The 12,650-nt window shown below is 42.9% G+C and overlaps 1 protein-coding gene across 2 annotated transcripts in view; it reads right to left on the reverse strand.

The window, feature by feature from the left end:
- DOCK1 (dedicator of cytokinesis 1) overlaps positions 1–12,650 on the reverse strand; it is a 535,086-nt gene that overhangs the window by 82,360 nt on the left and 440,076 nt on the right. For both annotated transcript variants that reach the window (XM_081220288.1, XM_081220287.1), the window contains exon 33: positions 8,069–8,217. In XM_081220288.1, coding sequence (XP_081076414.1) covers positions 8,069–8,217 — 149 coding nt within the window. The remainder of the gene's footprint in view (positions 1–8,068; positions 8,218–12,650) is intronic.

The raw sequence follows: 12,650 nt of genomic DNA on the forward strand, positions 1-12,650 counted from the left end.
AAGAAGTTCAGGGATTTTAGGAACGGAGAAAAAAGCATAGTTCTATTGAAGAAGAAAGCATGAGTTGCTTTCTTTTTGTTCACCTGAGGTCTCATCATAAGGAATTCTACTATATAATAACAACCTTTGGATACTAACCCGCTATTACTCTGTTCCTTACAGAAAAAAATTCTGCAGAAGGCGGTTCTTCTTGGAAACTGGCACAAGAGAGATGGCTTGCCACTAGACCAGAAGTTGGCAGCCCCATCTTCCATGATGGGAATGCCAAATATTAAGTGGTGAGTGCTGATTCTTCAGAAGAAATAATCGAAAGACAAAATAAGAGTAAATTTAATTAAGACACATGATTTAATTCCACACATGTTTAAGGAGCATACAACAAAGAAGGCTTAGAGAATGAAGAAAAACCTTATCCTAACATTGGCAAGCGCACACTGGCGTTTCAAATCGCTCATCTCTAGTTAATCAAAAGGTATTTGCATTTGGAAGCTACTTTCTGGAAATGGCATGTTTTCTCTGCTTCCACACAAACCTCACTGTCACAAACAAGGGCAGTAAAGGAAGCTCCAGCTCCTTAAGTATATGCTGCTTTATCAAATTTTTTTTTTTTTTTTTTTTTTTTTTTGCGGTATGCGGGCCTCTCACTGCTGTGGCCTCTCCTGCTGCGGAGCACAGGCTCCGGATGCGCAGGCTCAGCGGCCATGGCTCACGGGCCCAGCCTCTCTGCGGCATGTGGGATCTTCCCGGACCGGGGCACGAACCCGTGTCCCCTGCATCGGCAGATGGACTCTCAACCACTGCGCCACCAGGGAAGCCCTGTTTATCAAATTTTGACTGATGAATTTAATGTTTTCTAAAAAGAGTGGATGAATGATAAGTAAATCAGAAGAACACAGCTGGTTCTAATTTTACTAACCTCTAGTCTAAACTCTGTAATTTGCACAAACACCTGGCAACTCTACCCTGTTTATCAGCAAGGATTCAATTCCACAGATCTGCAGCCAGCCTCGAATTCTAGGTCCTTCGTTAATTTTTACAGAACATACTAGAATCAGTTTGCTCCTGCGCTGTGAACTGTTATCATAATCAGGATTAAATGATCCCGTCCAAATAAATTGGAGAAAGTAACTCTGCTGAGAGAGGAGAGCCGGTTTTATAAAAATTATGCTTATTATCTTACTTGTAAATGTGTGCTGTCTGGTAATTTGCAAAAGGATTCTCTATGGTTAGGATAAAATTAGTAAGGGTTTACTGTGTTGCTCAAAAGGTAGCTGAGGCTCACTCATGCGATAGGCAAAATCATTATCTTTTCCTCTCTTTTCTGAAACACTAAGATTGCTTCGAAAAGATCCACAGGGTGTCCAACTTAAAATATTGAGCAGAGCATCTCTAAGCATCTGATACCAGCAACCCTCTGAGAATATGAAACATAAGAGGCCACGTAGATAGGGCTTTTCAGAAGGTTGCTATTAAGTTGAACACAGTGGAAGATGTCTGGGTGGGTGGGGGGGGCATGCTCTCTGGGGTAATGTATTAACATCATCGTTAATTCAATTAACTTAGAAAGAACCATTGCTTTCACCACTCAGTGCCACTGTGAAGCATGGATTATAGGCTCCAATTTAGGAGATCATGGGGTGAAGGGCCTCAGCAGTGGATAATCCAAAAGCCAGTTCTCCTTGGTTTGGAATGCATCATTTCTGTTGGGGCTTAGATTTACCATTCTTGCTATAATGCATTTATAAGTGTATAAAAACCAGGCTTGCATTCTCCAGGCATCCAGGGACACATTTACAGAAGAGATCTGAGGTTCTGTCAGAGCAAGGGAGGACCAGGATGGAAAGGTTTGCACAAATAACTCACCACATGGGTAAAGTGCTTAGAGGTTACCAAGAGCTGGGAGAAAGCTGAGCTCTAGGGCCGCGGTCAGCTTAGTGCATTAGCGAAAGGGTTTCTTTCGAAACCCTTTATTAATAACCCTAAATAATAATCTAAATAACCCTAAATTATTCGCAAGTCATCCTGGGTGCAGGCATGCTTCTTTTTATTGCGCTTTGCATCACTGAGTCTTTTAGAAATTGAAGGTTTGTGTACTGAGCAAGTCCACTGGTGCCCTTTTTCAAACAGCATTTACTCACTTTGTGTCTCTACGTCATATTTTGGTAATTCTTGCAATATTTCAAACCCTCCAGCAGCCTTTACAGCTCGCTGAAGGCTCAGATGATGGTTAGCATTTTTCAGCAATAAAGTATTCTTTTACTTTTTAGCAATAAAGTATTTTTAATTAAGGTATTGCTCTTTTAAACATAATACTATTCCACACTTAAGAGACTACAGTATAGCATAAACAACTTATATGCACTGGGAAACCAAAAACTTCATGTGATTCGCTTTACTGAGATTTCCCTTTATCACGGTGGTCTGGAACCAAACCTACAATATGTCCTGGCTCTGCCTGTATGGGTGCACTTTGCCCTACTTTCTGTTTTTTAAAAGCTTCTCACAAGGTTCTGGAGGTAGGACCATGGATTTAGACCACCCCCTAGTATTAGAGAGCTCGGGAGATCAGATTCTCTTTGGTTCTGCAACCCCCGGTGGAATTGTCCAATCCAACAGCACTGCAGAACCATGCCCTTCTCTTTAGCATCACTGGAGGGGCTGTGGGGGAGAAAGTCAATGAACTGTGCCTGTGTGGATCACATGGCCAAGAAGAGGGCACTGGCCTGGCAGAGAGCAGCCTGGTTCTCTGACACCTTTGGGACTCCGGGCTCACATGCTGACACCCGAAAAGTAACTGATCCCCCCAAATCTATCACTCAGCCTTTAATCCTTGTGCTCAGACACACTAATATTTTGATGTATATTGCATTCCTCTTGCTTAACCACTCTGTAAACTTAATTACACACTTAATTAATCTCTGGCACTCCATATCCCACGTTCTAAAATCCCCCCATCCTTCTACGTCTAACAAGTGGGCAGCTCAGCGACCTTGAAGCTTTTGTGAAATACTCATGAGCCTAGAGGTCCCAAGCCCCAGACCTGCAGCAGCCTGGCGGGGGAACTGGCTGCTACACCTGGCAACACCTCAGACAGGTGTAGCTGTGCAACCCAGACTGAGGATTGACTTTAGGGCTGTATTCATTGACAGTGGACTCCAGGAACAAGTCTGCACAGTAAGTCCTGTCGGTTAAAGGAGATTATGGGAGTGCAGGCATCTCTTTGCTGGAGAGCTTTTCTAATAGGATTCAATGTCATCAGAACTCTGAGTCCAGGGTATTATTTTCCATGATCTCTTGGACCACTTTTGGGTCTGGGGTTCAGTGAAATAAAAGCCTAATTCTTGGGCCATATTTCCCCTCTAATCATCCAGAACAACAGAATCAAGCATTATTTTTTAAATGAAATCAAAAACAAACCAATCAACAAAACCCTAATGAACTGAAGAATAAATGAGATAAGATATGGGGATATATGTATATATATAGCTGATTCACTTTGTTATAAAGCAGAAACTAACACACCATTGTAAAGCAATTATACTCCAATAAAGATGTTTTAAAAAAAAGAATAAACAAGATAAAATCACCACCAAACTTATTCACATTCATATTACCATTCAAAATATATATTGGCTTTGCCACCAAGTGGCAGAAGCTGCCAGCATCCACTTGGGTTATTCAATTATTTGCTTAAGGTTACCAGCCTGGGTCGTAGGAAGAGATTATTCAAGCAGGAACTTGGAAACATTGCAGACACAAAGATTACTCACATTCTAATATTTTTACAACTAAATAGGAATTTCTGGAAGTTGTGGAGCATTTTGCTGACCCTCACGAAGATGACAGAAAATAGCTCCATGACTGAAAATACTACTTTGCTGTGGAGCCTTTTCCATCCCATTTTCATGAACGGTCTAAGAGCCCAAATAGTAATTTGCTGCAATTCTCAGCTGTTAGTTCTATATTTTCCAAAGACATAACAAATGCATTTCTTTAAAAAGGTGCTAGGAGAGAATTTAAAGGTATGCTTTTCTTCTGAAGCAAAATCCAGAGAGGCTAAGACTCAGAATGGTACTCATTTGGGGGCAGGGATCTCAGTGAGATGGGGGAAGTGTTAGTTAAGGGTCATCTTGTGGTTCCATGGCTCAGCTGGTCCACTGGATGATGTAAGAGGCCCTAAGACAAGGATGACCCCAAACCTCTCCGTGCTAGCTGGGCAGATCCTGAAGTCTTCACACATAAGGTCTCCCCTTTGGAAAAAAACAAAAAAACGCCCAAGATTTCCCAAGGTCCTCAGTTTCAGGCTCATCACGCTACTCTGGGATCTCTGGGATTGGGGTAGGGTAGGGTGGGGACGGGGGACAGCGGCTGACAGTGAACACACCTGCAGGGGTGACTTGAAGATCGGACGCATGCCAAGGAAAGTGAGAAGAGAATGTATCCACTGGGACTAATGCACTGGAGGGAAGCAGTGGGAGAAGCATCTGAACAGCCCCACTCTGAAAGATACAGCAAGCTCTAAAAAAGCAAGGCTACGCCACATGTTCAAAACACTAAAGTTCTGTAAAAATGAAAAACCTTAATCTTCCCCTAACTCCATTAGGTGTGCACATCTGCTATGAAGGTAGAGTCAATTTAAGCCTTGTTCACGTGACTAATAAGGTTAGATAATTGAACTGGTGGCAGATTAAACGGCAGCCAGTCAGCTCCATCCTAGGAGCTCCCTGGATGGAGGTGGGTGGGGAAGGCTGTGCCCTGCTGTTCTGTGCATGTGCAGCTACACATATTCACCAACATCACCGACAAGGAATAGAGGGCATGCCTTGTGCTTCAGGAGAGCAGCCACTGGAGGATGAGAGTTGAACCGAGAACAGAAAGGAGTCAGAAAAGATACAGCAAATCGAGAGACAAATGTTGTGGTCCAGGAGAGCCCTGGGATAGGGGGTGAGGGAAGCAGATGGACACTGGGGATGAGACAGAGGAAGAACCCACAAGTCATTGCAACCCACCATGGAGGCCAAGAGAGCAAGCCAAGGCCAAGCCAGGGGGACTGGGCCCGTGAACCAAATGACAAGGAGCCAGGCAGAAATGGGGATGACGGGGAAGCAGCAGAGCTGGGAAGGATGACGTCATGTGGCCTCCCGCCGGAGGCTGAGATAGGTCAATAGAAAACTTGAGATGTCCCAACGAAAAGGAAATTGATCATTTCGCAATTCACCAGAATACATTAATATGGCAGAGAGATTTTTTTCACAAGTTTTCATTTTTCTGCCTTGATTTTTACCTTCGAGGTGTCCTACCACCTGTCTGTGAGGGTACAAGCAGATGACAACACAATGAACAAATGGCCAAGGATTCTTCACCAAAAAACTCGAGCAGCTGTTCACACTTTGCCAGAATGTGTTTTCTTTTTCTGTGGACCTTTGTCTTCATGTTTGTGTTTTTATTTCCACATGTCCAAGTGAGGCATGTTTTAGGCTAAGGAAGTTGTTGTGGTGGAATTAAATGGGTGTAATCACTTCATGGTACGACTTAAACCATTTGGTTTTCTGGAAAGATTTCTCATGATGTTGGGACAGATTCTGAAGCCACTGCTGGGCACAGAGTGTTGAGAATGGAGGCAAAAATGCTGTGACTCTTGTCAACTTTGGGCCATTTACTGACAAATATGAGAACTCTGTGAACTGGAGAAAATGAAGCACATGCGCCTAAGACAGTTCTAAGACATTTTAAAACTATGGTGAAACAGGAGTGAGACAATGAATGGGAGATGAGAACAATTCAGAAACCAAACTCTCAATTCCAACGGCCCTTATTTGGACCCAAAGACTCCTTGAAAGAATGACAAATGACATAATGTTTTAAAGGTTTTTGATCTTATATTCCCGGGCTAGTAACATTTATCTATATAAATACATTTTTCTCCTTTACCTGATTCTTTAATTTAATAGCATCTTCCCATAAGGTTCTTCTTTGAGGCTTGATTCATACAAAATTCAAAACATCTGATGCATTTGCAGCCTAGGGAAGAGCATTTTAAATTACAGTTCCTAGTTCTGGTGAGTTGGCAGTGAGACGGGGCCATGATCTCGTGCCGGTGGCAGTAGGGATGGGTCACATCTTATGGCAATAAGATCAATTGGCAGTAATGTCAAAAGTCACAAAAAATATTTTGAATCAGCAATTGTATTTTTGAGACTGTACAACAGGAAAACTTTCAAAAGAAGTCCAAGCTACATGCATGATTATGTTCACCGCATATTTATTCATAGTAGTGAATACAACCTAAATGCCCCACTAAAGGGGATGGATCAGAAAGGATGAGGTCACTCATTCTATGAAATGTTACACCATCCTCGAAATCATGGTAACTACGCTGCAGTCGAGGAAAATGTCCTTGATATATTGACAAACAAGAAGAACAACGTTGACAAAGACGGGACAGTGTTTATGACGTGACACCTCACGTGTACAAAGGCTGGCGGTGAACCAGACACACCAAACCCAGACAGCTGCTCTTAGTCTAATTTTACAAATAAATAATGTAAGGAAATCTTCCTCACCCAAAAGGAAGAAAGAAAAGAAGGAAGGAAGGAAGGGTGGGCTTTATGGGTTTGATTTTATATCTTACAACAGCTCTTTCGAATAGATTCTATTTCATACCAATTTTACAGCTCTAAGCTGGAGACATAAAGATGGTCAGTGATTTGCTCAAGACCCAGGTGGTTCCTGACTGAGCAGGGCTTTAGGATCTACCCAGACTTCAGCGTCTGAGTGCCATGCTTACTCACAGACGGGGCTACTCTGGGCTTTGTATCTGTCTCTTGTTCTGGGAAATAGTAAAATTGCTCTTCGTGGCTACTAGCTTCATGAAATAATAACAAAGACTGACCAATGAAAGCCTATAAACTATTCAAAGTTTCTGAAACGGGCAAGGACAAAAGTGAGGAAGGAAAACCTACTCTTTAAATATTGGATCTCACTCAAATCATGTTACCTTGATTGATGCAGTTTTTTTATTTGTTTGTTTGTTTTGTTTTGTCTTGCGGTACGTGGGCCTCTCACTGTTGCGGCCTCTCCCATTGCGGAGCACAGGCTCTGGACGCACAGGCTCAGAGGCCATGGCTCACGGGCCCAGCCGCTCCGTGGCATGTGGGATCTTCCCGGACTGGGGCACGAACCCGTGTCCCCTGCATCGCCAGGCGGACTCTCAACCACTGCGCCACCGGGGAAGCCCGATTGATGCAGTTTTGATTTCCATTCACTATAGGAATTTTTCTCTAAATTCCTCAAAAATTTATGTAAAATGTTTAGTATATTAACTCCCCTGAATCACTGTAATATTTTAACAGAGGTAGTTTTCAATTTAGAGGACCCCCTATCTCTGGGTTTTTCTCTTGCCTCCCGCAAAGCATCATAACCAAACCATTAGTACACAAAGGAGAAATCCATTGTATGTGCACGTGTGTGAGCTTGTGCGTACCCACCACCCAGGAATCCGTAAACACCATACTTATCCAGGGAAGGAGATTTTGTTCCTTTTCACATATCAATTATTCAGATTTTGTCCTTCATGTTGATACAGGATGTTTCTAGCACTTTACATACACTTTCCTTATGGAATTTTCATCAGTTCCATTGCACAGGTAAAAAGACCAAGGCACACACTTAAAATAAAGGCAAAGGCTTTACACTTAAAAATAACGTAACTCAGTAAGAAGCAGCCAGTCAGACAGAACACAGTAACATCTGATCAAAAGCTCTAGTGCACATACAAAGGAGGGCCAAAGAGAGAGTTTTACCCAGGTTTAATGTGTCAGTAAATCCACTTAAAAGTAAGTAAAAGCTAAAAATGGAGAACAACGCTCTCTAAAGATGAGAGTGATCTTCCCTAAGAACGACAGGCTTCTTCCACAAGGAAAGTCTAGGACTTTTCTCTCTTAAGCTGTAGGGAATTATGTTTTCCACATTCAGCATGTGTAACTGGAGAACCATCTAGAAGTCTCAAGGTTCTCAGGCTTGTCCCCCTTTTCTCTCCAAGCCACTTACTGCACACCCACGTCCTTACCATCTGGAAGCTTCGGGTGGAATGGAATTCACACTGCATCATGTCAAAGAAGATGGGGATGGTGGCTTTGCGAAGTTCTGTCTCAGGAATCAGCGTCATTTCTAATATTGGGCCGACCATTTCTGGAATGAACTTTATCTTGTGTTGACCTTGAATAAAGAAGTGCATTATTCAGAAATGTTTTAAATAAAGGATTCTGAAATGAGCTTCAATGGACAGCAACAAAACTACACAGATCATTGTGATTTTGAATGCTAGGATCTTGGGACTATGTATCCATTTCTCACCTACAGGCAACAATTTTGAGTGTGTCCAGCCTTTAGTATAAGAAGTGAACTGTATTCCAAAGAGTGTAAGTGAAGCTGTTAAAAAGAAAATCTACCCAATATAAGGCCTGCAGTCATGATTTGTCTGTTCCCGACGACAAATGCCATTTCACAAACAGACAATCACATGACACACATCGGGGCGTGAGCAGCTAACGGGTACCCAATTTTGGAAAGAGCAGGGCTGGGAGACGGTACCCTTGGCATCTCATTTTGTGAACAATGAACAAGAGTTGATAAAGTGAAGAGGTTAGGGCAGGTGGTCTCTTGGGCCCTTTCTGTCTGCAACATCATATGAAAAAAAGTTTACTATTTGGAACCTCTGTAAATAATGTCGAGGGATCTCTATAACTTTCCGAGTGACTGATCAGAGAAATCGAAACCAGACCTCAGAATGTGAAGCTGTGAAAATAGAAAGGATTCTGCCTTTTTTGACTTACTATTTGATTGGATAATGCTTATTCAAATAGCTACTTTATTAATCTTATATCCCACCTATCTTGTCCAGATATGATTTTTAAAGCGTAAGATTATAATATTCATTAGGATTCACAAGGACGATAGTATATGCTTAAAAACAACTTTTGAGAAAACTTTTCAAAAGTTGTTTTTAAGCACATACTTCTGCCCCTATGATTAATAATGAATATTATAAAATTAGCTAACACTAAGTACGACTACATGACAAGCCTCATAGAAAGAGTCTCACTGACTTCTCAACATAATTTTGTGAGACGGTTACCATTCCTCTCCTCTTTTTAAAAAACAGACCGTATTTTATTTTTTAATAGACTCTATTTTTTAGAGCAAAAGCGAGCAGAAGGTACAGAGATTTCTCCTATACCCCTGCCCCCATTATAACATCCTCCCCCAGAGGGGGTGCCATTCTGAACTCTGTTTAACAGATGAGGAAACTGTGAATTTCCCCAAACCAGCGTGCTGTTCAGTGGAAATGGTGGAGCAGGACTGGAACCCGGGTCTGTGATTCTGAAGCATCAGGTGTGTCCCCCGTGCCCTGCCTGCTGGTCACGAGATCTTTCCAGGACACTAGGCCTCTCCATCTCTTGGGAATAGAAACGATGCTGGCTGCCCACACGACTCCCTTATCTGTGTGCTGTCGTAATAACCCAGATGCAGAGGACAGTGACCTGTCATTTTATCTAGCATGACTGGAGTATCACACTTCTAAACTGGGTGCCCCAGAAAGTAGAGACAGGATTCTTACAGGCTCCAAACCTTTTTATTTATTTTTTTCTTTTCTATTTCAATAATTTTGTTGGAAATCTTGGTATCCCACCTTGTGAGGCCTCTGCCTTCGACTCAGACACTGCTAACTCAAAATCTCAACTTTTTCGTTTTTTGCTGCCATTTTGCCTCACCCCAGCAGTGGCCTCCACACCCTGCTACATCTAAATTCCTGAGGCTGGGAGTGATGTGGGTGAACTTCCAGAGAACTTGAAGGGATAAAAGGCCACCGGAGGGAAGGAGCTGCTGGAAAACTCACTTCTGAAAAAAGGGGGTGTTGACCTTATGTAAGGCGGTATGATTAAATTTAAAGGAAGGTCCCATCACGGAAGTCGTCTTTTATAATTTCTGCCTTATCTTTAATTTCAGAAATCCTGATCTATTTTCATTTCACCCCATTACAATTTATATCTTTTTGTTTCCAACATATAATAGAAGAATGTACAAGAATTAAATGCTTGAATGAATTATTTGTGACATTTTGTTATTAGCACTTGTAATTTATCCAGAGTTAGTCAATGTTACTAATATTTTTACACAATCTGGAAATACAATGGATACACTAAATAATTTCATTTTCTTTATAACTCAGCTAATACAGATTTCTGTAAAGAGAACCATTAAACAAATTTGGCTATTATAAATAAAGACCCTTAACAAAATACATAATCCTCATAAGTGGTCTAAATTAAAGTATTCAGAAATTTGTATTGGGCGGACACGTACATAAAGTGTAAACTTCAACAAGGAATCTGAATATAATTAAAATCTCATTAACCTTTACTAAATAATACTTTGACTAAGGCCCTAATGTAACATGATTCTCATCGCTTCCTCAAAGGCTTAATGTTTCTGAAAAGCACGTAAGTGATGCAAAGCATTCTCTTAAAAATGCTATTATATCCAGTCTCTCAGGTGACACTTTTCTTGTATTATGCCTAAAAAATGTCAAAGCCAATGTTTCAGAAAACAGATGCTGGTGACAAAGAGTTCTTCATCAAGCACAACTGCAGCGTCACAGAGGGCTCTGTCTGTCACTGACAGCCTTTATTGTTCCAGGCTGGGAGGATCGTGTAAGGGAGAAACAAGTGGTTGTGAATGCAGGGATTGGAAAAATATGTTCCAAAAACGAAGGTGTCCTCAGCTTTGATTGTTACCCCTCCCATTAACACAGGACACGTTGGCTGGGGGCCAGCACTGAGCTTCAGCCACAGTGATATCCCCAGGGTTTAACCTCGGAGGACCAATGGTCCTCAAGGTGAGTAAGCGTTGGATACAATTCTCCAGTATTCATCTTTTTTCTTTCTTTCTTTTTTTTGGCATTTGCATTATGGATTTCCCCTGGAGCATCTCTTGTTCAAATTTAATGATGAACTCAGGTTTGGAATCAATGGGAATCAAGGTGACTCCTGAAATGCAGGCTTCAAGAAAAAGAGGATTTCCTTTTCTTTTTCCCTTTTGAGACAAAGGAAGAACAAACTAATTATCGGATCACAATGGGAATCGACGGATCACTCTGGTCACCTTGGCCAAACTCCTGGTTACCACGCCTCAATTCTTAAAAACCCACAGATAGTCTTTCTTCTAGAGACAAAACACGGAGCTTGTTCCCTGGGAACTGGACCGCGCTGTCTCAGGGAAGCCGGCTTCTCCCCCATCAACAGCCTCCCCCTGGGTGCCTGGATGATCTCTTGACAATCATGAGTGTTCAGAAATCCGGGACCTTAAACATCGTCTAATCCCAAGAAGATCTCCATATACACAAGAGTAGACAGAGCAAAAGTTTCCATCACCCAGTCAAACGGATTAGGCCCCACTGTATGTGGGTTTTTTTTTTTTTTGCGGTACGTGGGCCTCTCCCTGTTGTGGCCTCTCCCGTTGCGGAGCACAGGCTCCGGACCTCAGCAGATGGCTCACGGGCCCAGCCGCTCCGCGGCATGTGGGATCTTCCCGGACGGGGGCACGAACCCGTGTCCCCTGCATCGGCAGGCGGACGCTCAACCACTGCGCCACCAGGGAAGCCCTGTAATGTGGGTTTTAATGAAAAGCACACAATTTTTTCCAAGTCTCCAAAAATACCCATGAAGGGAATCCCTGCACGACAAATGTCCCAGACCGAGCCTGGAAGATAAAGATCTTCCTGCGAGTACATTTGTTCTGGAGAGATTGGAGAGACTGCGGGCTCCGGGGTGCTGTATGTAACAAACAACATGTAAATCGAGGTGAGGAAGGCAAAAGAGAGGTCAGGTGCTGTGCAGGCTGCCGCACAGAGTGCGCTTTGATAAATAACTGAAGAGCTGAGTAAAGAAGCACATCCACTCCCCCCCCGCCCCCCGCCTTTTTTGGGAGAGAGTCTGCCTTTGATTTCTCCTTTCACACTCAAAATATGACAGGTTTGGGAGGGAAAAAAACCCCATGCTGCTCTGTCCCATGGGGCAGCACCGTGTCTGCACTTGCATTAAATTAAGCAACACAGACCCCGGATCCTTGCTCCAGTGCTGTGCAAGGAGGTGGGTTCTGGGCCGCTCACACCACACGTATGACTGGAAAGACTCAAGAAGGAGACGGTCTCACGGCACATTCGGCTCAGGGCCTGATCCAGTGACACGTGACTAACTGTAAGAGGATAAATATATCTGACGTCTTTTTTTTTTTTTTCCGGTACGCGGGCCTTCCCCCCGGACCGGGGCACGAACCCGCATCCCCCGCATCGGCAGGCGGACCCCCAACCACTGCGCCACCAGGGAAGCCCTCTGACATCTATTTTTAATTTCTTGGTGGAGCTGGCTAGATTAGACTGCCCATATGATCTCAAACCTGAGGCCATTTGAAAAAAAAATTTTTTTTTTGGTTTAAAAGCTGTGTAGAAAATAGGTTGTATACATCTTAGGAAACTGAGATGTGCTCTCGTTAAGTTCTAGAGTGGCATCCTCAGCAATGACACTGGAGGGCAGGATCCAACACCTGAGATTCAGAGCAGCAAAGAAAGGGCCAGGTGGCTGGAGGTGACC

This window comes from Mesoplodon bidens (genome assembly GCF_964165515.1).
Source record: "Mesoplodon bidens genome assembly, chromosome: 1".
Classification (NCBI taxonomy): Eukaryota; Metazoa; Chordata; class Mammalia; order Artiodactyla; family Ziphiidae; genus Mesoplodon; species Mesoplodon bidens.